Source organism: Labrus bergylta, chromosome 1, assembly GCF_963930695.1.
Source record: "Labrus bergylta chromosome 1, fLabBer1.1, whole genome shotgun sequence".
In the NCBI taxonomy this organism is placed as follows: Eukaryota; Metazoa; Chordata; class Actinopteri; order Labriformes; family Labridae; genus Labrus; species Labrus bergylta.
Genome location: NC_089195.1, coordinates 7,942,861 through 7,970,829, shown reverse-complemented (window position 1 = coordinate 7,970,829; position 27,969 = coordinate 7,942,861). Strand labels below are relative to the sequence as shown.

The 27,969-nt window shown below is 41.3% G+C and overlaps 3 protein-coding genes across 4 annotated transcripts in view; 1 reads left to right on the top strand and 2 right to left on the bottom strand.

Annotated features, from left to right (window-relative positions):
• Nucleotides 1-726: 726 nt before the first annotated feature.
• On the bottom strand, nt 727-26,923 carry crtac1a (cartilage acidic protein 1a). 2 transcript variants are annotated; one of them, XR_010665959.1, is made up of 15 exons: nt 26,919-26,923; nt 8,070-8,118; nt 7,066-7,271; nt 6,784-6,980; nt 6,561-6,697; nt 6,323-6,479; nt 6,119-6,253; nt 5,192-5,328; nt 4,963-5,099; nt 4,773-4,855; nt 4,496-4,596; nt 2,260-2,428; nt 1,917-2,112; nt 1,109-1,148; nt 727-984 (listed from the first exon to the last, which is right to left on the bottom strand). XR_010665959.1 is itself a non-coding variant. In XM_020626951.3 (14 exons), exons 2-14 carry the CDS (start codon nt 7,260-7,262, stop codon nt 977-979), a joined length of 1,644 nt encoding a protein of 547 aa, XP_020482607.2. In that variant the 5' UTR covers nt 7,263-7,271; nt 8,070-8,118; the 3' UTR covers nt 727-976. The 2 variants fall into 2 exon arrangements, 1 of the variants encoding a protein (XP_020482607.2); XM_020626951.3 differs by lacking the exon at nt 26,919-26,923 and having other exon boundaries at nt 1,967-2,112.
• r3hcc1l (R3H domain and coiled-coil containing 1-like) lies at nt 8,376-14,177 on the top strand. The gene is made up of 7 exons (XM_020654166.3): nt 8,376-8,532; nt 8,923-9,402; nt 9,585-9,778; nt 10,517-10,587; nt 10,971-11,066; nt 11,185-11,325; nt 12,197-14,177. Exons 2-7 carry the CDS (start codon nt 8,944-8,946, stop codon nt 12,247-12,249), a joined length of 1,014 nt encoding a protein of 337 aa, XP_020509822.3. The 5' UTR covers nt 8,376-8,532; nt 8,923-8,943; the 3' UTR covers nt 12,250-14,177.
• Nucleotides 18,690-27,969, bottom strand: part of LOC109999203 (lysyl oxidase homolog 4) — a 21,458-nt gene continuing 12,178 nt past the window's right edge. The window contains exons 7-15 of the mRNA XM_020654170.3: nt 27,671-27,851; nt 25,530-25,684; nt 25,272-25,439; nt 24,269-24,431; nt 23,937-24,180; nt 22,901-23,016; nt 22,360-22,496; nt 19,712-19,823; nt 18,690-19,605 (exon numbers count right to left, since the gene is read on the bottom strand). Of these exons, the coding sequence (XP_020509826.1) occupies nt 19,535-19,605; nt 19,712-19,823; nt 22,360-22,496; nt 22,901-23,016; nt 23,937-24,180; nt 24,269-24,431; nt 25,272-25,439; nt 25,530-25,684; nt 27,671-27,851 (1,347 nt within the window). The 3' untranslated portion in view covers nt 18,690-19,534. The remainder of the gene's footprint in view (nt 19,606-19,711; nt 19,824-22,359; nt 22,497-22,900; nt 23,017-23,936; nt 24,181-24,268; nt 24,432-25,271; nt 25,440-25,529; nt 25,685-27,670; nt 27,852-27,969) is intronic.

Here is a 27,969-nt window from a genome sequence, read left to right as displayed (position 1 = left end):
GACTAAAAAGAGATGCTAACTGTGACCTACTATAACCCGAGTAGTGCCTTTTCTATCAGTCCATTTGTCTGCACTAACAACTAAATCTTGTTCATATGATGTTGATGTGAGAGGCTTTGGTCAGGAAAATTCCTTCACGTAATCGTGCATCCTTTAAGGACTATTCAACCCTGCATCACTTTCATGTGATGCTATCAGACTCCCTGTTTCATCGTGTCACTGGGATATAAGTCTTCCAGCTTGATGCAGGCATGCAGTGCTGGAGAAAGGCTGTTTTACTGTGTCCCTAATAAACTCAAGACAACCATACCCGGACATCTGCCAGTGCAGAGAGCGCCGTAACACACTGGAGTAAAAGGGTCGTAAATGGGGAGGCTCCAGTGGTGGTCACAGAGGCCGAGCGGATGCCATCGTAAAATGGAGCCAACGCTGCATTGGTTGGGGTAAGGAATGGGGGAGAACAAGAAAGTATGAAAGACAGACATCAGATTAAGACTACACAGTGAGGGAGAAGGAACTGATGGAGATGGGAGTCAGCAGAAAGTAAATCGAGGAAAACATAAGAGAGGCATAAAGATGCAGAGGACACAGAGTTCATGTCTTGTTCTTACTGTTTTCATTCTCAGCTGGGTGCATGTTTTAGTAATAAGACCGTTATTAAAATATTCAGGCAGAGCTAGCTCATCAGATATTGAAAAAATTGTGAACAGGATTAAATGGACAGACTCTAAGTACCGAAGACTTTATTTGTTGCAATCGATGATAATCCATACCATCACCATACTGATTTGTTGCAGTTTACTAAAGACATTTTTAGTTAAAAAAAGAAAGAAAATATTAAAGCTACCCATAGAGTAAAGAGAAAAAGGACTGTCCTTAAAGTACAGATAAAACAAAGCATTCTAAAATCAGGTTTTCTTTAACAGCTTTGCATTTTGCTCAGAAAGTTCGTATATGGAACTCCATCTGATTATCCTCACAGACCTGTAAAAAGATGAACAAAAACTGAAATTAAAAAAACAAAACAAAATATATTCTGCATAACCAGTTTAATTTATCTCTACGGCCCTTCAAGTCAAATATGTACATCAATCAAATCAAATCTTACCTGCACACTGGCCACTCTGCACGGTAAAACCTTTACCACACTGAACGAAAAAGAAAAAAGAATCACATCAATATACGAACAAAATCAATTAATACTGAGAATTACTTAGACTTAGAATTACATATATGTGCTGATCATTGAATATAAATATGGACGACTCATCTCTATCTCCTCACTTAGAAAAGATGAAGCCAAAATACTACCAAACACTGAAAGTAACAGCAGACAGTAATCCTGATATTAAACCTGATACCCACAAACATAAGCACACATCGTTTTGAAGGAATGGAAAATCAACAAGCCGGTGCTGCAGCTCCACAGAGTGCTTGATGGTGGCTGCCATATGCCTAAACTCTTTTTGCCCTCCAGGCCTCCACCCCAGTCAAGTGACCCAAAGACTTCAATCCCTTTCACTAACCGAAGCACACATTTAACCTTACAATAATACAGCAAATCATAACATTCCTCTGGCTCTTTTTAGCATCAAACAACAAATTAACTTTTCAGACACGTCTTATCAACACTGATCACATCAGCGTGATAAGAGCGCACTATAATGACAACTATAAAAAAAACTGTACTTGAATTTAAAGTTTCTTGTTTAATGAATTTGCCATCTGTTAACATGGAGGAGGCGGAGCTTATGACCTATACAGCAGCCAGTCAGCAGGGTGAAGTTAAAATGTTTTGGCTTCACTTTTGTGGAGATGTCATGTTGTCCATCTTTTTATACTGTCTTTCTTGCTGACTGGACAAAAAATGACAGTAAGAGAGAAAGTGGAGAGGCTGACTCATCAGAGAGACTGACCTGAATATTAACCGTGTTCATAATTCATGCTGTAGATCCCCTCTGCGTACCTGCGTGTCGTTGACAAGCACAGCTGTTTCCCCTTCTTTGGGATAGGTGACTTCCACCACTGAGTTCATTTCACCAGGCTGCAGGGTTCGAGTGAAGGAGCTGCCATCTGGCCAGGAGACCTCCAGCACCGTGACCTGATCGTTTCCTGAGAGTGATGGGAAGATATGTCAGTGATCATCACACATCAGGGAAAAGAACTCTCAAGAGTTTCATCGTTTTCTGTTTGTCTAAGGACAAACCACAAGTTGATGATGACCATGTCTGTGAATTTTAAAATGTGAAAGAAAGTTACCTAAACCAAAGTGGGCGACAGGCTCCATCTCACACAGATACCCAGAGCCTCCGTCGATGATGCGAGTGTGAGCTCCGCTCTGACTGGTGAAGGCCGTGACCTTGGCTCCTCGGGCGAAAGCGCCAAACCGGGTGCGAGGGATGACCCGCAGCCAGTTGTTGGATGAGCCCTGATGAGGTTAGACATTTAAAGTTGAAGAACATTAAAAAAAAAAAACAACATTGGGGAAAAGCAGCTCAGTGTTCAAATAAAATACAGTGATAACCTAAAATTAAATTATTTCTAAAAGTTCAATTTCTATCACTCAATCCTTCATTTCCTTTTTTGCTAACTTTTTATGGCACCATGTCACAACTTTCTGCTATACCATTAAGTTTTATTTTGGATTTACGCTTATGTGACAGGTCAAAGTTTATATTGCAAAGATATCTGATATAGTCTTTATATATTAATCCAGCTGTTTTCGATATCTTCTTGTTTGTGGCACCTAAAAAAAGGTGTATTTGAACGGGGCTCATCTGCATTTTAGAGTAGAATTAAATAAAAAAAAATCAGTATTTGTAAAGCACTAATTCATAAAAATGTATACCTCAAGACAGTATAAAAACCAACAGGTATTTACAAAGACCCAACATTATTTTGCCATGAGCCTAGAACTTGGCAATGTTTAGCAAAGTAACAATGGTAAACTTGCTAAAAACTGCCTACATAATCAGAAACCTGGAGCAGACCAGGACTCATGCTGAGCAGCCATCTGCCACAGCTGTGCTGGGCTTGGAAAGTGGGATAGAGGGAAAGGAAGAGACGGATAGAGACACAGAGCTTTGATATCAAGTTTGGATAGAAGCAGTAGAAGAAAAATGTAATTCAAATTTGGGTATTGTAGTTGTTTTCCCTCTGCTTTCCATTTTCATTTACCAACTCGTGAGACTACGGTTCATTTTATGACCCTTTGAGCCCAGAGGTTAGGAAATTGTTGGGACAGTGTTGCTTGTGTTCATCTGCATTGCATTGTGTTGTAGTCAAGACCACACTGACTGAGACCAAGACATACCTGACACCAGAGTGCTCCGAGACCAAGACAAGACCAAGACATTTAGGGATCGAGACAGGGCGAGACCGAGACCGAGACAAGACCAAAGAAAAATCATTATCTTGTGTGCATCGGGTGTGTCACTCACTTAGACCATAATATAGAGAAGGTTACGGCCGTAACCAGGGATAAAAATTATATTATGAATGAAAAGAAGTTTTTCAATCTTTTAGAAAGAGGAATTATACTTCTTACCTCAGTAATGACTTGGAAAAATAGCCTGTCAGGGGTAGTCTGAGACCGAGACAAGACCGAGTACAAATGCTTTCGATTCCGAGACAAGACCTTCAAAAAGTGGTCTTGAGACCAATACCGATTTCAAGCACTACAACTGAGAGTGTTGATCTCTCAACATAACATATAGTAGTTGAAACAAGCTCCACTTCAATAAGCTACTACAGTACATGTCTGCTAAAGAAATAATCAACCTTATAATTTCACATGTGTGTTTATGTTTCAGTATCAGGGTACATTTGGTTGTAGAAGGGTACTATGAGGCGCCAACTACATTAAGTCTATAATACATTAGTACAATTACTTTAAATACGTCTTCCAACACACACTCTAAGAAATTGCTGTAAATTAACAAGGAAATTTCAACAGTATGATCCTGTTATGTTTAAATACAGGACAGTACTGTATTAAAACGGTTTATAACAATATTTTACAGTATTATTGTTTGAAGGAAACAAAGCGGTAATTTAACGTAATTTTTGCAAAGCATTTTGGGAAAAAGAAGTTGAGAACACATGGTTGAAAGGACAGTGGACAGGTTGTTTATTCAGTTATGAAACTATAACAGATTTTTTTTCACTTCTCTGTTTAAAATGTAACTACCAAAACTCTTTTATGCACTTTATATACATTGGAAATAGCTTTTGCTAAATGCCTTAATGTAAATATTTATGCAAGATTCTTTGCCTATTTAACCTTCATGTTCTTAAAGTGTATTTTCTTTGTTTAAAATAACAGCTTTTTGCTGTATTTACAAAAACGGTAGAAAACTATAAATTTCAGCAACAGCAATATATCGTTAATTTTACAGTAACTTCCTGGCAACCCTACTGCCAGTTGTTTACCGTTTTTTAACAGGGGAATACAGGGGAAGAGTACAACAAAACAAACAAACACATGCCTACAGACCTGCGTGACCTTAAAGACAGAGATTGGCTGCCTGGCGCTCTCTCCATGTGCCAGCAGCAGGTCCAGCTGTCCGTCCCCGTCCAAGTCTGTCACAGTGCCACCTGTCCAAAACAGGAAACAGCTTTCTCTTCTCACTGACATACATGAAAACTTCACTTTGGCATGACTTCTGAGTCTCTCAAATGTATCCAAAGAGAGGTTGGTAGGTAAATAAAAAATGTAAGTTATAACAATATGTTGTTAAATGTCATCTTTTCTGATTGAAGACTCAGCTGACCTGTTCCTCGTCCCTGAGGCTCTGCAGCGTCGCCCACATTAAGCACCTGAATCAAAGGGTCTGCATCTGCCCTCCTTGACACCCTGAAAACAAACACACCTGACAATAACTATGAGTACGCCTTTGGGTTTTTTAATAGTTTGATGCCTGTCATTGGACCTCAGATTCTCATAATAATTCCAATGTTAACCTGAACAGCCTGTTAGGGGAGAGGCCATTGTAGGCTATATTGTTGAAAAACACCTCCAGCTCCTTGTCGTTGTCAAAGTCAGCAGCGATGACCGTGCGTATGGGCGAGGGAGTAGCAAATTCTCTAGTGGCTATGTTCTGCAAAACAAAAGAAAGTTAAGTATTGCTTCATAAAACTGGGTGATTACTATCACCCACTTTCTGTGCATCTTCTATCACTCCTTCTTTACCCGAAATTTAGAGTTGCTGCCCTGCAGGAAAAGTCTGTGTGGGCCATTCCAGTTGCCGTAGACGATGTCTGTCTTTCCATCGCCATTGAAGTCAGCCAGGGCCAAACCTCTGCCATGCTGGGTCACATCATCCACTCCTGTCAGCAAATGCAATTGTAACTACCCCTAGTTAAGCTAGTGCAGGAAAATCTGTTCACTTTCATCTTGACATGATGCCAACAGAGAGAATGCATCTTAATTCAGCATCCTATCATTGGCTCATGAGCACAAAACTAAAGGTACAGAAGTTAATTTTCTTGTTTCAGTGATTATGGGGTTGATATATAGTAATTTAACGGAAATCCGTCTAATAGCAGTTCGGGATGGAGATTTTCAGTAATGTATATATTTGCGTATTCTTAAAACCTTATAAAAGAATAATCGATTACTTAAAAACTATATATTTTAACTTCCCAGTGGTCCAGTGCGGTGTGCCCTCATCAGTATTGGATAAATGTATACCAGCTCTGAATGAAATGAAAAGTGATGATATCATATGACTCCGTGGTGAGAGCTGTGTACGAGTGTGTAGCAACAGACACGTTGCAAATCAGCCCTCAATTCTGCTTCGCTTTCCTCATACATCTTTTCCACTCTTGGAAAAGCCGTTTGGCGTGATGGTGGCTTGTGATTCAACTCCACAAACCCCATCAGCTCTCCTTCAACAAAACTTAACGATTAGCAGCAAATCTTAAAAGTTATGGGTTGTTCATCTGACAATACAACACTGCCATTACAGTTGCTACCACAGTGCTAGCAATGCTAGAAATACTGCTTTGAATTGAGAATAACTGGACAGAAAAGGGGGAGATGGAACTTTGATTACCTTTATTCAAAGTTACCTTTGATTTGTATTTCTCACTATGACAGTTCCAGGTATATTCTCACCTGCTTGTTTGGCCATGTTGGTAAAAGTCCCATCTCCTTTATTCTTGAACAAGAAGTTGGGTCCGTTCTCGTTGTCACAGAACACATCAGACCTGGACTGGCTCAGAATCGGTCCCACAGTCACACCGCGTCCTCCTGCACAAAGACAAAACATGAGTCCACCTCATACAACAAGTATTGCAGACTTCCCTTCCCCAGCCTGACCTGTCAACATGTTGACCCCGGCCTCCACAGCCACATCAGACAGAGCAATGACACCGTTGGTCACATCACTGGCGGCCTCGTCCATTTCCAAGAGAGCGTGGGCACCGACGCCACGTGAAGCGTAGTTTGCAACATAGATGGAGTAACGGCCAGTCCCCTGAAGAATAAAAACAATCAGGTGTGCGTAAACGAAATGGTGAATCATTGATAAAGAGGATAAGAAAGTGGCTTCACTTACCTTTCTGTCAACACATGCCACAGAGCGTCCTGCCATGCGTTTAGAGACGCCCCTACCTACATTTAGTTCATCACTCACAAGGTCTTCAAAGCGTCCGTTTCGGAACTTGAAGAGCTTGTCAAGATAAGTTGCCCGTCCTGCACATCAAAAGTCATGTATTAAGCAGAAAACTCATTTAGCTACCTGCTTGGGCTAAAATGTTTCATAAGAAAGAACCATTCACCGGAATAGGCGTCATTTGTGTTGAGGAAGTAGATTTCTTCACGTCCATCTCCGTCCACATCACAAGCAGTGACTCCAATGGCCTGTCCTCCTGAGTCCCTCAGGGCGTAGTATGGGGAGTTGATGTCATCAACAGCAATGTTAAACAGCCTTTTTTGAGTGCGATCGTACTTCAACACGAGGTTTGGCCCATTGTACCTGCAGGGAGAGCATCACACAAGTCCGTTTTGCTCCTGAATTCTAACAAAGATTCTTTTTTTTTAAAGAAAACTTTAAAACTCACCCTGCGACTACCACCTCCAGATCACCGTCCCCATCCACGTCGGTGACAGCCATTCCATAGTTGAGTTGCATGGGATTGTGCAGATTGTCAGGAGGAAGCACCGTCTGTGTTACATCCTGAAACATGGGCTCGGAGTTCTGGGTGTTGGACTGATGCCACAGACCAGCAAGGAGGAGCAACAGACCTGAACCCCACATCCCTGCAACCTGGTGCATCACAGAACAGGACCGGCTCATACATCTCAAGAAGTCTTATTGTTCAGTGTGGAATAACAAAACAGCAAAGCATCTCCCAGAGCAGCTTAGTGTAGAATAAGATAAAAGCTGCATTCAATAATAATGCAATAAATAGGAAATATAACATTTTCTAAATGCATTAGAATAAATAAGGTATCAATTCAAATACACACAAAAACAAGGATATACAGGTAATATACTTAGTAATCAATTCAGTATGATGATGATGCACTAACATGTGAATGATGCAGGACGGATAATGCATCATGTTATTAACATGTAATCACTTGTATACTACGCATGAAAGGTTAAATAATTAGTGCATTTTACTTATTTAAAAGAGGACCTACATACATCCTAATTTGAAACATTTTTCTATTTGAATATGACGGGTTAACCCAATGATGAATATTTAAAAATAATAAGTTCTGAGAAAGAAATTAAACAAATCAAAGTCACAAAAAAGAAAATCAAACAAACTTTAATTAGGATTTCTAAAAAATACATGAAGTCCTACAAAATCCTGCAGAGTGGATTTAAGAAAGCAATTCCAATATGCATGTCCAATAATATTATTTTTGCAAATAACGTAGAGTCACAAATAATGCCCTTATCATTATTAAGACTTTATTCTTAATCACATCTTTGTACACGCGGTTTTTCTTGTTTTATTTTTGTTAACAAGAGATATCATTATCGTTTGCTTCACAAACACATCTCTGATTGTTCCTCGGCAGATAGTCATGCAGGAATTCTGCTCAAACTTACCTGACAGCTCTGTCTGATTGAAGTTTGAAGAGATGTGAATGAATGAATGTGAACGCCTGTTATTGTATTATTTGGCAACAAAAGCATCTACCTTACACAACTTCTGCCTTTAAAATTTTATGAAACAGCTTGTGTAACGTGTGGAGGATTGACCAATCAGCGAAGAGCTACGGATCCCGCATGTGAAAGGCGGAAGTCTGCTCTGTCTGTAGTCGCTGCTAAACAAATTCAATTTAGCGGAGAATACATTCAAGCGGAGGGAAAGGACCATTGACCCACGAAGAAAAATGGTATCCTGATAAAAACACTAATTTGATGTAAAAAACAATAACGTACTGTTGCCAAGAATGTTTCAACTCCGACGTCACACATAAACCCAACTTCCCACAATGCTTTGCGTCCCCTACGGCTGCGGCTGCGTCATTTAAGCTACGGAAATCTGCCTCTGAACAACCAAACACGGGTAAGCTGAAAAACAACAATGGTAGCATCTTTAAGTCCATTTCCAAATGAAATGAAATGAACAAAATAATGTAGTCTGTAGTCTTTCATTACTTTCTTTTTCCTGAATTAACACATTTTTTATATAACAAAACGGGTTAGCTTTATGGCTACAGTGGCGAGCTAACTGCAATGGAGACCTATCGGGATAAACCTTAATATTTACAGTCTGTGGGATAAACACGTTCCAGTCGTATAAATAAAAGATAATGCGTGGTGTTGGTGTTATTGAGTTTATTCACTGACTGAAATGAAAGTGTGATAATATTTAGAATTTCTCTCTCTCTCTCTCTCTCTCTCTCTCTCTCTCTCTCTCTCTCTCTCTCTCTCTCTCTCTCATTCTGTGGTCCAGATGTTTTAACATCAGTTAATAATGGAGTTGGAACAGCCAAAAGAAGACTGCGCTACAGCCCTGTCAACATCTACACCTCCGTCTCAGTCAAAGAAGCCAAACCAGGCCCTGTATGTCCCCAAGAAAGGACCTCATGACTCCAAAGACAAAGCTCAAACTCAGGGAGAAGGCAAACCAAGACCCAGGCCCCGCTACACAGACAAGGCGAGGAAAAACGCCAGAAACAAGAAGGACAAAGCCGGAGCAGCGGCGGCATCTGTAGGAGGAGAAGGTGAGGACTGCAAGCCTGCTGTTGGGGAGGAGCGGTTAGGAGATACAGATGTTCAGGTTAATGGGCAACCTGATTTAACCGGTGTGGAGGAAGATGGTGCATCACGACTGGAGGCAGCCTCCCTTGAGGAAGAAAAGGGAGAAGAGGAGAGTTGGGACACCTTGTTCAATGATGATGGAGACTGTCTGGATCCCCACCTGCTGGAAGAGGTGAGAGCTTGGCGGGTATCTTACATTCACACACACTCCTTTGCCTGTTTACACTGCTGCTGCTGTCTTGTAAGAGTTTGTAATACAATAACGTTATAATAAAAGTTTAATGTGACATTTTCTTTTTTTCTTATGTCACCTTTTTTTCTGCTCTCTGCACTTGCCATGTCCGTCATTCTCAGCTGGCTTTGGAGGAGGGAAATAAGAAGGAGTCACTCCAGGAGCCCAGGTTTGATTATTACAACATGGACCGGTATGGTGATGACGAGGAAGACATCGACCTCACAGAGGACGAACTTTCTCACATTGTGGAGATCTACGACTTCCCTACCGAGTTCAAGACCGAGGACCTTCTCAAATTATTTCAGTCCTACCAGTATGTATAATTCAAAGTACTGCTATCAGATTCAAAATGTACAAGCAGAATACAGTCCCCATTCATCGATGTACCTCAGGGTTCTATCTCTGGACAACTGATAGATGAATGTGGTTACAGGAGAGAGTCTGCTCACAACAGTGGTGTTAATTGGCCAAATTCCCTTCTGTTGGTTGTGGTTCTACTTCTATTGGTTATTCATCTCTTCCCATATCAACAGAATTCACAGGTTCATGTTTTTGGGAGCCGGTTTAGCTCAGGCGGTAGAGCAGGCGCTCCATATACACATCAGGTTAAAGTCACGGCTGCAATGTCTTTGATATCTACCCCTTACTCTTCTCTCCTCTAAATTCAATGGTAAATGGACTTGACTTGTTAAGTGCTTTTCTAGTCTTCTGACTACTCAAAGTGCTATTAAACTGCACCTACACATTCACACACTGATGGTAGAGGCTGCTGTGTAAAGTGACCATCAGAAATAACTAATCCCATTAATACACATGCAGATGAAGCAGCAGTAGCCACTTGGGGTTAATTGTTTTGTCAGGACAAATTGGACAGGAGCTGGGGATCGAACACCCGACCTTCCGGTTGAGAGACGACCAACTCTACCAACTGAGCCACAGCCGCCCCCTGTCTCTCTTTAGCAGTACTTTCTGATGAAAGCCACAACAAAAAGAGCAATGTTTAAGTTTTATCTTAATTAACTTATTTAATTTGTTTTCTGTGTGTTTTCAGACAAAGAGGCTTTGACCTCCAGTGGGTTGATGACACCCATGCCCTGGGCCTCTTCTCAAGCCCCATAGCAGGTTAGTGAAAAGCTGTTTGTAGGAATCAGACGGGGATTTAGTCTGTGTTCAGGGGGGTCGATAGAATTACTTCCTTGTGCGCTTATTGATTGATCACAAATCATCACTCCTCAAAGGAAATAAAAAAAACAGCCAACACACCGCCCCTCCATAGACAATCAGGCTAGTGTCCTGCGTATGGGAGGCGGTACTGTTTATCCTCCAGTAGGTCAATGCTTTTTCACCACTGCCAATGGGCACCTTAGTCTGCACTGCTAGCATGGCTGTGGCTTTAGAGTATGCCCTGGATATATTTGAGAGGAGGACACAGGTTTGAATGTCATTTAGATATCATCAACTGTAACACATTGATTTTTAAAAAATGTGATCTGTTCTATTTTCAGCTCGAGAGGCTTTGAGATCCAAAAATCCTCTGATGAAGCTGCGTCCACTTTCCAAATCCTCCGCTGCTACGAAGGCCAAAGCCCGAAGCATCTCAGGTACAAATACAGCCGGGGTTTCTTGCCTCCTTTGTTTTTGTTTTTGTTTATGTATCTAACACATTAAAAAAAGCTAATAGCATATCATTTAATTATTCTGATTTCCTCCTTCCCCCAGACTACCTCCTGCCAGCCAAAGAGAGACCTCAGACGAGTGCAGCATTAGCTCGCAAGCTTGTGATTGGTGCACTTGGTGTGAAGAGCAATTTGTCGAAGGAGCAGCGTGATGCAGAGAAGAAGAAACTCCAAGATGCGAGAGGTAAACACAGAGATGTTATGTTAAGAAGCAAACTTTTTTTTTTTAAGGTTTATTTTTGGGCTTTTCGTGCCTTTTTTGTAGTTATAAGACAGTGGATAGAGTCAGAAATCAGGGAAAGAGAGTGGAGTAAAGAAGCCACAGGTCAGATTCCATCTGAGGATGGAGGCATAAAGGGGGCGCGCGTACTAACCACTGTGCCACCAGCGCCCCAAGAAGCAAACTTTTGACACAAATCCTGAGTATTGCTAAAGGGGTTTGATGTTTTAGAAGGAGTGCCCCGGTCCCAGACAACCTTGACTGAATAAATTAATTTTAAACACTTGAAACAGTTCTCATTTGAGTTTCTTAACTTTTGCACCACAAGGCCTTCAACACAAGAGGGAGCTGTTTCTATGCTGAACTGAAGAAAATGGAAAGACTGGTTGCAAGTTGATGCAAAGAGAAGTGGCTCTGTGTCCACCACCATGCGGATCATAACGTCTATAATCAGTCCAGCAGCCATTTCCCTTCCAGGATGGAACATAAGTATATAGGCACTGAAAACCACGAGTGGGTGTCCACTGAACAGCCTAGTCAGGAAGTCAGGGCCTTGAGTATAGAAAAACAAAAAAAACCTACTTTGTTCTCAGACTGGTCGCACTGCTGTGCTCTTTATTTAAGATCACAACAAGCTCAGAGAGTGAGCGAGCGAGCAGGCGTGCATCTGGTTCTGAACATAGTGTCCTCGGTATGGATGCCACGTATGGTTTTATCTAGATCATTCACAGCCGTCTGTCTGACAAATCAGAGCGCAACAAATCACTTCTGTGAAGTTAAGAAGCTTAACTGATTGACTTATCAAACTGTTTGCTTCTGTGATTTTATCTTCCAGATCAAAAACGCCTTGCAGCTAGGCAGAAAGAAGATGCTTGGGAGGGGAAGTGACCGGACAGAAAACTACCCCCCGGCTGTGATTTTTTTTTTTTTTTTTTTTAAAGTCCTTGATTCAGCAAAGTGATGACCTCTCTCTCTGTGTCCTCCCCTGATCTGTTTTTCTCAACTGGCCACTCCTTTTCGAAACCTCCACACTTCCCAGAAATAGATTCCCACAAGTTTCCCTTCTTTCTGCAACAATCCTTCAACAACTATAGTTGAACTTCTCATCTTTCACTGTCCACACCAGATATCAGGTTCATGAGTTAAGAATGTGCTACTATAATTGTATGCTCATATTTGTCCATGAAGGGACTGTTGCCTCAGGGCCATCGCTAACACCACATCACCTCTTATTCTTCCTAATATCCTAACAAGTCTGTAGGGAAGCAGTGAGTAATTCATTGTAAAGGGTCAAACATTCTTTATTATCGAACAGTTGTCATCCTTATTTGTCCTTAGATTTTTATTATTCCTTTTTAAAGTAATGGCGCAAACAAATGTACCTGTTTATGTGGTGGCGGAAAGGCTTTCTTTTGAAGTTATATTAAATCAAGTAAGATCCCACCATACATCCTTCTACTCTACATGGAGACAACTATACCTGAACAGAAGGGGAGGGGGTGCCATTACATTTGAACTCCAGCTTTTAAATTTGGTAGTTTGTGGTCTTAAAGTGGATGCTAAGTGACAGAAATAATTTCTTGAATAATGTTGAAAACATGAAGTAATAGCGATCAAAGCACTGGTTCAACTCAGAGGTGTTTTATCCTGGCATTAATTATCTGTTGGACACATTCTACAGCACTGTGTTCATCACAGGTCATTCGCATGCAACATTTCAAACATTAATATAGCAGTACTCAAATACATCTTAGTAAATATATATCCTTAGGTAATGACTGAGTGAAGTTAAACGCCCTCCTGGCTGCTTGTTCTGAGCTCTGTGTTCACACTGACTGGACGACACTTCCTTCAGCTTGTTAATGTTTCACTCAGAGGCTCAGCCATGTTTCATACATGTTTTTATTTTTTGCATGTTATCGTTTTTTCTGTCTAACCGTTAACCCTGCCACCACGTGGGGGAAGAGAGATAGCCCCGCCCACTCAGGGTTGCTGTTTTTTTTTTTAGAGGCGTGATAGCAGAGCATAGGCACACGCCCCTTTTCAGAAGTGCTATCTCCCAACAGCGCCGTAGCCAAGCTCCCACGTCATGATGTCTTTGTACATTCAGAATGACTCCACAAAGGCTAAATGTTGTCGTCCTGGTCTGTGAATTCACACTGCGTTACGGCGTTGTGGAAGCATGGCGTGTAGAGAAACAGCGGGAGCACATACTGTATGCACACGGTATCTCGGACACACGCTCACATACACAACGCTGTTTCTTCCCGGCCAGCTCTGGCGATGCTGTCTCGCCACTGTTACTACCTCTAATGGCTGTACAGAGGTGGGATCACCGTCCCTCCGTTACGCCTCTTTGACATTCATATTGAGAGAGAGAGATGATGAATTAGATTTTTTTGTGTCGATCCCTGTGGACAAAGCTAGACAAGTCCCCTTACATGCTAAGAAATACTCTCAAGAAAATCCTCCTGCTTTCTTTTAATGGTCAAACACAGCACTCACTGTGAATCTTGAAATTAAAAAAAGCTGTGTCTGTAGCGTGCAGTTATTTCACTTAGCTAACACTTGACGGGGAGAGCGGTAGAGCATGTTTAAAACTGATATATAGAAAGCCATTTATCTCATGCTTGTAGGTTGTATAGAGGCATCAGTATTGTCTCGTAACATGCCAAAAACTCCTTACAGGAGCTTTAAGGTGAAAAAATAACGGTGGTTAACTTCAGTGTTTTGTTTTTCTCTTTTCTTGTAATGTTGAAGTCTTTTCCTTTAGAGTATCAATGTTTATATGAATAAACTCAACGTTGAACTTTAAACTCTGCCTCCTGATTCAGACTCAGCTTCTCAACATTTAGCTTCCTGAAGCACACAGCCGAGCTCTAGAGACGTTTGTGACAGCTGGAAGCAGCTGCCTCCTCTGAGGCTTCACCCGGCTGACCACAGACCATGTGGCACTGCGTCTCCCTCACCTCCTCAGCCAATAATTAAATCTTATTCTTGGAGACATTGGAGCGCACTGCAAATTTGTCATTTTGCTTTAGTGCAAATTATTGAACGTTTTATCAATGTCAAGCCAAAAAAAATCTGTTTACTGAAGAGTCCCAGCTGTAAGGGGATATGTAAACACACTAGTACAGATTGCTGGGTATGTTAGTGTTTCAAAAGATGATCATTCATAATGTAATGATAGTGTCTGTGTGAAACTTAACTATACTTCTTCTATCCAAATATATGCACTCCATCACTGCTGAAGCTAAACCTGTTTGTACAACTGTTCCGATCATTGGCTGAGGAGGACTGAGACGCAGTGCCACGTGGCTCATTAAAGTGCTGCAGCCTCAGAGGACGCACTCTTCTTTTCTTTTTTTCATCAGTAGTCCAAAGATGTTTTTGTACAGGAGAAATGATTTGTGCTGTCCAAACCTCGGCCATGCTTAAACATCAAAGTTGATGAAAATAAACTTGACCTTTAGGCAACACATAAAGCAAGAACATGTCGACAAAAACACATAAATATGGGGGCAGCAGTACTAGAAAATGCTGCTGTTACATTATGCAGTAATTAATGTGAACCAGGAAGTATAATGAATGAAATGAAGGATAAATAGGTGTTCAAGTGTTAGGTGGAGGTTGTTTCTGTATTAAATGGACAATGATGAACTCGTGAAACAGACTGTGGATCATCTTAGATTTATTCAGCCATGGTCAGACAACACAGAAACAGAACACACATGGCTGACAAAGACCATCGCTGACGCATGCTGACCAAGATCTCACAATCGCTGGAAATCATTGACAAACATCGGCAAAGTGGCAAAGTCTTCATCTTCACAGTGTTGCTTATATTCTGCTAGAAGATATAGCCCACAACTTCCTGGCTGCTTCATTACATCTTTAAAAGGCTTGACTCGTAAATATCAGACATATACATTTCTTCAGTCTCAGAGTCACATTTCCTTTTCTGCTCATAACAGACACTTGGCTCTAATCCAAATATAGCTCTGCTGCTATGAGGTCTCTTACACATGTATTACAGCTTCACAAACCTAAAAGAAGAATTACTCTTAGATGGTTGACACAATTCAAAGATATATCCACAAAATTATCAAGATGAATGAATTCATGAAATTACTTACTAACGTCAAGAAAAATAAATATTCTCATCTTGTTGTGTATTTACTTGCTAAATAAATGTCCACAGACTCATGTTTTAATTCATCCTACTTGCTGATGTGTGATCACCAAAAACTATTTTGAGGACAAAAAGAGACACAGAATCAAATGCATAGATTTGCCATCACTGAAATGCCGATATCTTATTTTGCAGATTAGTGGTTATGTGTTTCAACAGTTTCCATATATTCCTGTTACCATGGTTACGTTTTGAATAGTTAAAGCCAGGTCTCCGCTGGACAGTGCACAAGGGACCTCACGTAGAATACTCTTACATGACTATCATTGTACTCTAAAACTAAATGTGGACACATTTTCGCCGTGAGCCTGCCAGATCAGCGGAGGACCTCCCTGTGCTCTGTTGTTCTTCCAGCTGAACGACACATACAGCTGTTGCTGTGCTTTACCAACATCGTGTGAGATCTGAGCCCTGCCTATAATCTCATGCTTTACTGTGGCTTCACGAGGAGGTAATGCACCACAAAGCAGCCCGCTGGGTACCTCACACACAATTGTAAGATTAACTACAAAAACACAAACCACTACTGAGAACATCGTCATATGTGTTAACTCTGCCGTAGACCTGCTGAAGTTATCTTATCCCACCACAATAAAGGACTCTGGGGGTGTATGGGTGTTATGTTTCCAAGCACCAATAAATTTCACAAAACACACCTTACATCACACTTCCTTTTGAAACATTCAAACATTGGTTCTAATTACACAGATGTATAATAACGAGAGCAAGTGGAGTGTCATTAGCAATATTGTTATAATTAATTTCATTTGTCCGAGAATAAACATAGAAGATTAAGGTATTTTTTCCGCTCTACAGTTCATGCCTGCAGCACATCAGGGTTGTGAGATTTGTCCAGATTGTACTTCTAACAAATAATGCATTGAATGCATGACCAATGAAACCACAAGATTTAAATATTAAAGGGGACATATTATGAAAAATCCACTTTTACAGTGTTTTTGAACATATATTTGGGTAACCTGAGTGTCTACTGACCCACAAAATGTGAAATAAGTCCATCCAGTCCTTGTTTGTGGTCTGCATAAGTCTTACTACACAGAGAAAAATGCTCCGTTTCAAATTTGCTCCCCCTGTGATGTCACAGTGGGATTCTGGTAAAAAAAAAAACCCTCCCCTGATATCTCCAACCATGGACTCCAACCCGAGCCTAGAACAAAACTTTTGCACAGGTCTACCATTTCGAGTCTTGCTACAGAGGATTGATGTCTACCAGGAACACTCAGTGGGGCTCATTGCATTTAAAGAGACACACACATAAAAACAGAGCGTTCTGAGAGAGCTGGTTTATACAGGATCACAAACCTCCTCTTGTGCTTGATTCATGTTATATTTTGTACAACAGGCACAGCACAGATGTTTCATTTAGACCACAGGGGACTGTTTGAAAAGGTGGAGAAGAGTTATAATATGTCCTCTTCAATGGACGAAGCCTGAGTGACGTCACCCATATGTTAATGCAGGGGGCTCTGGAGGCTCATCGGCAAACGCTGCCATGCTGGAAATGCTGTCTCACCCTAACTTCAGTCAACCTAACCACAGGCTAACAGCTGGAGCTGAAGCGGGTTAAAAGCCTGCTAAAAACTGTTATATTGTTCCCACCACCTGTCAGTCAGGTCAGCCTCGTGCCTAACTGTGGATAATACTTCACAGACTTCTTAAAATCAAATCGGATGCGTTATAAAATGATTCACCCCCCGTTCAGTGTGAGGACAATAACTAATCAGACCAATACCGTATTTTGTAGCATGATGTAAGCATGTCCATTTCTACTTTAAAAACTGGCTTTTTTGAATACGATGTGTATGACACGCATTGTCTTCATTTTTGAGCTTCGAAGGTTGCTGCTTTAATTAAACACATTCTATTAAAAACTTTACTGATTGGCTAAAGTCTAATTTGGTCTGTCATGACAGCTTTATACGTTAACATTGGGTAAATCTAATTATAGTATAGTAAAATTATAAAATTATAGTAAGCAACCGCTAACAACAACAACAAGCTAATGTTGCGCTTTAGCTAGATATGAAATTGTACTTAGTAGCATGACTCTTCTCATGCTAACATAGAATTGACTTTTGGCTAAATTGAGAAAGTTTAAGCAACTAGCATGATTCTTCTCGTCGCATGCTAACGTTACAATATAATAGCATTATTCAAATAGGCTGCAGATAGTTTTATGTCCTAATTTTCCATAACTTAGCTCATCTTGGCATAGCGGCTGTCAGGTTCATTTTATAGATTATCTATATTGATTTATTTTTAATTCTGCTTCCCTTTCTTAGTGAATCCTTTAATCGTTCACAGCTCAGGGATCGATGACTTAGTCCCAGTCTCAACTTAAAGGTTTTCAGATCTTTTTAAAATCTGCTAAAGGGGAAATTAGAGTAAATATGCTGTTTTGGTGGGATAATAAAACAAGCATTATTTCTAGTGTTAGTGTCAGTGTTCACATATTATGCTTTTTCTGGTTTTATATGCCCTTCAGTGTGTTTTCCAAGTGTCCTATGCATGTTTAGGCACATCTAAACGGAAACGCGGCTTCTCCTATGTCTTCCTGTTAGCTGTAGCATTAGCTGCATGTAATGCTCGGTTCTAGCCCCCCTCGAAAAAAAATTGTCAGTCCGACGTCATTGTCAGTGTGAGATCACTGATCTAAGTCCATTGGCTCGTTGTGGCAAGCCCTGCAGCTCATGTTGAAATTTCCGAGAAGCATGCTGAGCAACTGACCAATAACAACAGAGCGGATCGGCAGACCAATCAGAGCAGACTTGGCCCACATGGGGTCTAACAGTGTGGGCTCAACAGAGTGCAGCTGACGGACTCAGAGCGTAGAGGGAGCAAGGAGGAGCAGTACATGAAAAAAGACACTTTTTCGAACTTTAGCTATTGTGAATATACAAAAGTAGGTACATTCGTAAACATACGAACCCCAAAAAGGCCATAATATGGGCTCTTTAACGTGTCATCTTACTGTTTTTTCTCTGTCAGTTTCATTTGGGAATCTTTTTTTACATGTTAACAGATTCCTCAAATCTTCTAGAGTGACTTAAATATTAAACTTGACCTGCGTCTGCATTAGCTCTGTAGTTAAATAACCATGCCTCAAATAACCATCCAGTGTGTCAATCTGATCTTTATTCTTTCATTACCATTACCAAGTATTGTTAAAGGCGTGATAATGTACAACCAGATCTCATCTGATGTCACTTTTGGTAAACAGGTTAAGAACAAACAGGTGAAAATATTTCTCATGATAAAAGTGACAATACAAAACAAAGCCACACAGGCACAAGTTTCCACTCAAAAGTACATTTAAATTCTGCATAAATTAGACCTAAAGCACAATATTCCAGAGAGGTAATATAAAACTGTACATGACAATACATTTGCAATACATTACAATATTTATTCAAATAAGGCAAAATAGCACCATGAAATAAAAACAAAAATCATCATTCAAAACCAAAACCGCACAGTTGTAACAGTAAATACTGCATTTGTAATGAGAACATCAAAAGCACAGGAAGCTTGTACAGAGCCTGTCCAATATATCAAATGGACAACAGCTAGTTGAAACACTGTAAAAGTAAAGGATGTTTTGCTCTCATGTGCCTTCACGTCATTACTTTCTAAACTCTAGTTTGGTATTGATCAAGGTAAATAAACTTGTAACACATTTTTCAAATTGTAAACTACTCTATGGTCTATCATGGTGACATGATGCTTGTGATGGCCAACTCTGCTTTGTTTTTTTCCAAACATTTTACCTCTCTTCATCCTTCTGTTATTTCTTTGACTTTCAAACAGGAACAGGTGTTGTTGATAGTAAGTCCCTCCCAAACCATCCTAGTCTCCCACCCTCACGACCCTCAAGTTACTGGCATGTCAATACCCTGACATGTTGAGGTGGGGTGAGGAATTGTTCAGTTGTTCTGTCTTTAAATCTACGTTTTCCTTTATTCACAGGAAGTTGTTGGAGATCTGGCGTTGGTGGTCAAATAAGTCCTCCGCCTCTGCGCTGTAAGCATCACCTAATGCAAACAGACAAAGAGAGAAATTGGATTATAAAGCAAAACAACTGGGAAGGACTGAGATGGATAGAGAATTTGATAAACTGCAAAAGTCGTCACACTTTACCTGCATGGCATCCAAACATGTAGACTCGTGCTCCATCATACTTGCAGCGACAACGCATCACATTGTTCTGGAAGTCAGACTCAGCCATGTCTAAGGAAGGATTGACTTCCACCTGTAAAAGAAAATAAAACTAGGGATAAGGTCTCCAAAATTAAACACAGTCATCCATGTCCAGTATATAGCCCCGTAACGAAAACATGTGAGGCTTCTTTTGGATAACTAAAGGACTTAGTCTAATATAAAAGTTACATTGAGGAGTGCCAGTAACCCAGTGGTTAGAAGATATCGGCATTTCATGTATGGAGGCCACAGTCCTCCAAGCAGACAGCCTGGGTTCGAATCTGATCATGTGGCTCTTTCCACGCATGTCATTCCCCATTCTGACTGTATATCCTCTGTCCTATCTCTAAATATAGGCACAACCCCCCCAAAAATAAACCTTTAAAAAAGACATTTCAATATTTATCTCCTCAATGAATTAACCACATGGTTAATCACAGTCACTATTTTACAAAGGCAATGAAAAATGAGTTTAATCCCAGACTAAAACTGCCCATTATTTGTGTCCTTTTGCCTCAAATAAAATCCAAGTTAACATAGCATCAAGGCAGAAAAGAAGGGGAAACTTGTAGCCTGGATATGGTCAAAGTAGACAAGTAGCACCCCCAGCTTCCCCTATCAAACGACATGCCCTCTACAGTGTGTCTATTAGTTTATGGAGTATATAAATGACATGTTAAAGTTTAAAGGCCTTTGTTGTTTGCCTGAGAAGTAGATTTCTGTCCAAGTCTAGACCAGTAACACAGCATGGAGTGATTTTTAATAAAATACGGGAACATGTGAGAAAGTGACAACTAACTTCAGACTGTTTGGAAACAGCTGTTTTTCCACGTGACGAACCAAGAGGCCACAGGATTATTGTTCTCTTCCTCTCTATAAGGCTCATAATATATAAATTGGGGGGTTAGCATAGGATGATGTCACTTTCCACCGTTATCTCAATGCAGGAATTAAAAAAAGGACGAGAGAGGCAGATGATAGTTTTGGGTTTGGCTTTAAGTTGAGGCCTATGATTAGGTCGTAGCCATGGTTGGTTGCCATGGTTTGTTGTTTTCCACCCTGTCTGCCAGCCTGCCCTATATATAAGAAAAGCACACAAATGAATTTCCCTGACGCACACTTCAAACAGATAACTTGACCACATATTCAACAAAGCGACCCAGTTTCAGTTTTTAACATACAGTATACATTTTGTGGTTCCAATTACATTTACAGACGACAATTTTAGATGAAAAATATTCAAAAAATATTATTCTTTAATTACATTTCAGCCCAAGTTTGGTGTCAAGAAGTTCATGTATTTTTAACGATTGCATGTTGAAAGCAGACGTTGATTTGAGCGAATCCTTTATAGTTGTGGTGTAAAACATTATATTAACTTGGTGGTAGCTTAAAAGCTCTTGTAATAATGTGAAACAAAGGGCCCACGGCCTCTTTTACAGAACAATGAAAGGTCGTCACCATCCTGTAAAAAACCGAGAGGTTGTTCAGCTGATTTTCTAAATGACGAAGCAATCAGGAGCAATCACGCTGAGGTGGACGTGACTCATCGGCTTAAATGTATGCTCCTAAAAATGGCTGCCACCCTGTGATTCTTGGTGACGAGAAACACCCTGCTACTTGAAAGATGAGTGATCTGTGCCCTCCCTCCCTCCCTCCCTCCCTCCCTCCATCTCTCACTTCTTACACAAATTTATGAGCAGCTGAACTACTGCTGAACCACAGTCATGACCACAAAGTGCTGATGGGTCACATTGTCATGGCAACAGTGCATCTCGGCTTTATGACATATATTTGGTTTTACTGTATCTCTCAAGACGTGGCTCGTCACAGTCTAACCACTCCCTCATGTAGTTTACGTACCGTCTACAAACATACACGTGCAACCCAAAGTGAAACATCTTGATTTCATGTAAACACTCAGATTGCAAATGCAATCACTCTGCTTTGCAGGGAAAAATAGAACAAATGATACAGAAGGATGACAGATGAGTAGGTCACCACAGCAGAATGGATGTCTAGAAACCGGCGAGCCATGTGATGCCCAACCGACAAACATAAAACTAGCCTGGTACAAGTGTAATATGCTGACAGGCACGTTCCACTGCCAATAAGCCTGTACTTTCAGGAAGGGTGGACTAATAGCAGGTCTACTTTCTATATAAAACCAGACTAAATTCGCTTTCCTTAAATACGCACACACCCTTAAAACTGCCTACATGCTGTACACCTGAAACAGCCAAGAGCTATTTACTGAAATTACAGTCTTTTATCTCAGCTTTTATCTCTTGTGCGCCTTCAGATGTTGAAACACTAAACCATGTGTTTGCTTGTTTTCTTTTTCTTTTAGCTTTCATTCCTCCACTGAGCGGTTGTGAAAGCTTCTGAAGTTATGCTAGTTCACCTTGCAAAGGGAATTGTGGACCTTTTTTTTCTCTGCATTTTCATTGACTAACCATTTCACAATTATCTCCATCGACTGCTTTGCAGACTTTATTACAGAATAATGGAAGCAGATAAGTGTTAGAGTAAGTGGTAGATTACTGTTAAAGATGTGTACTTGTAATTAAAAAAAATGGGCTTCTAACCTGGAAGATGTATTCACCAGGACGAATGTCTGTGATGTCGATCCACTGGCAGTCAATATCGTGGCGGTAGGTGTCCCAGCAGCCAACAGAGATTCCCTGTTGTCCCATGTTGTAGCAGGCATACTGTTTATGGATTCCTGAAAGAAAAAAAAGAAGAAGATGGAAACATCTGAGCAGACCTATAAAGGGAGAAGACTACTGTATAATGTGTAAATTCTCCTCTCTGTCAGTCTGTGGACTTTAATTTATACTGACAGCCTGAAATTATAACAAAATGATTTAAAAAACAAATCTTTTTTTAGAGCTTTCAAATGAATAGAAAGGATCTCTGCTGCATAAAGATGTCTGTGTTTTGTAAAGCCAAGATCAATTTAGGTCCAACCTCTAATCTTAAAGCCTGCCACTGACTTTGAATGCTCATTATGGGATTTGTGCTTTGCACTTCATGTAGCCTCCTGCTTGTCACGATTTCTGCTCTGGCTTCCACATCCCCACCGTCTGAGAGAAGATTTATGCAACCCTGCTCTGTGATTTCTCTTACCATCAGGGCAGTAGGTGTCCTCCAGACAGAAGCTGGCTTTGTGTCCTTCAGCCACCTTGGTCCCATTGAGGGTCAGCAGATCATAGTGGGTGAAAACCTCAATGCTGTGGTAGTGCCTGAGGATTGGACCAGACTTGTAAGATTAATGCATAAAGGCAAACTGTGGAAAGTTGACAATGAAACAGATGAAGTGATCCATTTAATTTGTAATGTTCCTTTAAAATTCTCACTAACATCGTCCTAGGAAAAAACATAAAACTCGATTTTTTTTACATTTGATTTTGATGAATACAGCTGCAAGACATCTGGTCACTTTTTGGAGGAGGTGTCAAATAGACAAGGACATAAATCATAACAGCACGTGTGCAGATAGATATAAGTTTGGTGTCTCACTTCTCTCATTACGAAAACGTTCCCAGAAGAGACTCTACCAAAAAGCTAAAAGTCAAACCATGTGTTTTCTGGTTGCTGAGGTAGTGATTGGGTTGTGGCTGACAGAGACACCAGGCTGGTCTTCTCGTTTGGGACACAGAACCACAACCGCTGATAAGAAGCCAGACTGCGCTGAGTGCAGTCATGGTTTGTGACTGTAACAACTGGGTCCCAGAGAGAAGGATGTTTATTGTAAACAATCATTTTGAAGGATACAAGATTGTGTTTTTATTACGTTAAATGACAGACTTATGGTTATTTATAGCCCAGATCTTGAAAATATCACATGCATTTTCTGCATCCAGTGACTCTATTGCCAAATTTTAAATTCCCATTCATTTTCTTCTGCAGGCATTTTGTTTTCAAGACAGCTGGTGGCAACTAAATCCTCTAAAATGCTTCTTTTTCTTGTCTAACCTCTAATGATGCCCGCTGCTGTGCCCAGGAGGAGGTCATACAGCTTTTCTCTTTCAGCCAAACCCTGCAGCGACTTAAATCACTACATCTTCTGCATCTGGCTGAGAGCTTCAAATGAGCAGCTGTTGGTTCAAATAAAAACTTGAAGGCTCCTCTTCGTGACACAGCTGCCTAGTAAATGTCTTACCTGTGACACTGGTGCCACGTCCAACTTTCTCTGGTTGCACGGGGTCTGAAGTCGGCACGTCCCGTGTTCATGATGCGGGAGGAGAAGCGTAGCAGGCGGCGATGTCCGTAGGGCCAGTTCATCCTGGCCGCAGAGGAGGACAGGCAGTTCTCTTCATTGGCACAGGTCAGCAGGTGCAGGGGTCGGTCCTCCAGGTAGGCTGTCTCTTGCACGAGCTGTGCGTCCAGCACAAGGTCAGGAGCAGCTAAAAGGAGTCACAACTCAGGGTGAATTTCCGCGTCATTGCACAAAGAATACAAATGCACCTACAGGTTTGCTAGTTTTGGACTCACTTTCTACACATGTGACTCCTGCAGCCTTGCCATTTCCTCCTCTGGGACAGTAGACATTTGTGTTCCTGCGACACTGCTGGATAGACATCTCGGTGCCGCTACAGTGAGCTCCACTAAGAACCACCTCACTAGCATCGGAAGAACCAGGCCAGTACCAGGTTTCCTGCATAGACACAGAAACAGAATAATTGAAGCTGATTTCTACAGTTGTGGGAATAACACCGTCAGATATGATGAGGTGGAGCAGGTTGGACAATTATCCAAAGATTAGCTCCTTCAGTTTGCATCCATAAGTGTTTTTGCATCTTGTGCAAGATACTGAACCCTAAAAGTCTCCCAAAGGTTTAGTATCAGTAAGAGTGTGTGTGTGTGTGTGTGTGTGTGTGTGTGTGTGTGTGTGTGTGTGTGTGTGTGTGTGTGTGTGTTTGTGTTTGTGTGAAGCCTCTGTCCTTGTGTATAAATTGTGTGTATGTTGCATTACAGAATAAACGGATGGCAGAAGACTAGAACGACATGCTATATAAGGGAAGTCAATACCATGTAAAAAATGTCACAGCTGAATGCAAATAACAGCCCCTGCTATAAACAAAGAAACCCTGTTTTTTATATGAACTATCAGTACACATTATCACATTTTCCACACGTTTTCACATTTCCCAAACTGCATGTTAAATGTTCCCAGCAGCCCCCCCCCCCCCCCCCCCCCCACAACACACACTCCAAGCTGCCCTTTCCATGCACAGATCTATTTTCAGTTTGTTTGCTCTGTGAATTTCTCCCAATCCCTCTTTGCCTCACTTTCCCTCTTTTATTTTCAGTGTGCTGGAAGTGGACGTTTGAGAAGCCTGTAATTACCTCAGGCCTCGGTAATAACACAGCACAGACACACAAACAGTAGGATGGAGAGAGAGGAAAAAGAAATATAGGAGCACAAAGGACAAAAGCTTGAATCAGAAATGTGAAAAAAAACACCTTCATATTCTTCTCATGTTCAGCTGTTTACCTGATGAGCTCTTGCAGCAAAGCCCAAGCCCAGCTGTCGACAGACCACCATGGCCTCGTTGATGCCCCAGTTCTCACTGCAGACGGAGCCCCAACGTCTCCCCCCTCCAACATCCATCAGCACCTCCACACGACCCTCTGATGGCTCTCTGCCGCCTGCCAGACGAACCTGAGGGGTAAGGAGGGAGAGATGGGCTTTCTTGTCATTCAGTAAATGCTGCTACTTGTTTTTGTGTGTATGTTTTCATGTAATACTTACCTGGGCCTGCAGGCCAGTGTTGGGCACGTTGCAGCGGACCGCCACATCCTGACTGTGTTTGCAGGTGTAAAGCGGCACTGGTCTGAAGTGACACTCTGTAACCGACGTCTCCCTGCCTGTACACTGCACACTGTTCATGTGGATGGGACCAGTACCTAAGCAGGGAAGAACACAGCTAAAAGATTCAAATGTCTCGACAACCACACAGCATAAACTCTAATCTTAGAAAGTGTCTGTTCCAGTTAAAAATATCGAAGTTTTTGCATTGGGAGATATTTTTACTAACTATAAGAAGTTCAGGGATAATTATTTGCTTTTTTTTATCTTAAAATGAGATGTTTGTCCGGACTTGTCAGGGGAATGTGGCTTGTAGTAAGTGTAATTAGATAGTTTAGACTAGTGGTTTTCAACTGGTGGGTCTTGACCCAAAAGTGGGCCGCAGAGCCGTTTTCAGTGGGTCATGAATTTGTACCTCGAAGATCAAAAAGTAAATGAAGCGCTTCTTGTTCTGTTCCATCCTAGGTCCAAACTGCACATTTTTTCATTAGACATACCTCATTGGTTGAAAAATATCTGAAATTATGGTCGCAGTTTGACATTAAGGAGTCGGTGGTGTGTCCTGAGGCTAGACCAGTTGAGAACCACTGGTTTGGACTAGAATTTAGACTGCAACATTATTTGAGTTTTGCAACAAAGAGCAGACGCACGCACGCACGCACGCACGCACGCACGCACGCACGCACGCACGCACGCACGCACGCACGCACGCACGCACGCGCACACACACACACACACACACACACACACACACACACACTCGGTACATTAAAGACTCTGTAACCTGATGGTTTTGCAGCCACAGATGTCACCAGAGTTGGATTAAAAACCCAGACATGAGCCGGACCTCTGATGTGGCTCTGAAACTGAGCTTAGCCAGCGAGCTTTCTGACTAAATTACTGTATACTCAGCAGCATGCTTTACAGACCAAAATAGCTACCAAAATCTTTGAACACATCGATGTTTGTGTAGGTGTGTGAGGACCGAGCTAAAGCACCTTCAACACCCTATAATCAGGCCTGAAATAGCTAATGATGTCATCAAGTCGACTCGAGCTGCTCTTCACTTAATGCACCTACCTATGAGCCCTCACATTTCTTCTTCTTTGTTACATACTCACTCAAGTCTGGTAAAATGGCCGGAGGAGCATGGTAAGCCATAAAGCTCCAATTTGACTTTTAACTATGTTCATTATTCAAACGTAACAGGCCCAAAGCACCTACTTTAATAGAGCCTTAAAGGAACGCTCGAGTGTTTTCCACGCATTACTTAATTAAAGTAGTGAGAGGGAAATGGTATGTGCTCATTTGTGCAGAAAGATAATGGGAGGAAATGAACGTGATTACAGAGTTACTGCAGGACTTTGGTTAGAAAAAAAAGCAATAACTAAGTGTGTGAAAGTGGGGTCTGTTTCCTAGGAAAATGTTTAACACTGTTACTGCTGCACAATTCAGTGGCTATACTTTTATTCCCAGAACAAAAGGCAATGCCCAAGTAATCACAATCTTGCAATCATGCTCAGTGATAATGGACTGACATCCTGGTTTCAAAGCTGCGCTAAGTTTTCACATTCAACAGGTTTATTTTGACAACCACACAGGCCATTGTCGGGGTCACTGGAACCTCCTAGCAGAGTTTATACTTTTGTAGATGGTCATGGGTAGAGTGCTTAACAGTCAGCTTCTCCGATAGAAGTAGAAGTCAGGCTGTAAACATTTTCTCTGAGTTTATTTGTCCACTCGGACTCATGGTTCTTGGAGTGCTGCGTTTAGCAACAGACATTTTTGCTAAGTGTTTAGTCTAAAGGATAAAAGAGCGAAACTGATCATGCTCATAGTGCATGGTAAACTTGGCAATGATACATAAGTGGTTATCAGATCAGTAACCCAGGGCCTTTGTTTAACTCTTTATGTTTATATGAATAAGGAAATCCTCCCAAACAATAGAGCAACCATCTCCCACTGTGACCTCACCAGTCATGGTGAGTAAAGCGATGCATCACCCGAAAAGAACATTCAAAGTGCCATTTGGCTTAAAGTAAAGTACACTATGTGTGTGGCTCAGGGTATGCCTCTGATCTTACCCTGTCCCAGTCCGGCCCTGGTCAGGGCCTCTTTAGCTGTCCCAAAGCCAAGCTCTCTGCAGACCACGCTAGCTGCAGCAATGTCCCACAGGTGGTCACACACGCTGCCCCACTTCCCCTCCTTCAGCACCTCAACGCGACCTTCCCCGAGCCGTGGGCCCGCCTTCAGACGCACTACCGGCTGGAGGCAGAGAAGAAGAATGTAGGTTAGATGTGGGATTTGATCAATAAAAAAATTTATGATAGTAAGTCTTTAGGGGTTTTTAATTTTGTTTTCATCTCTATTTTTCCTTTTGCGA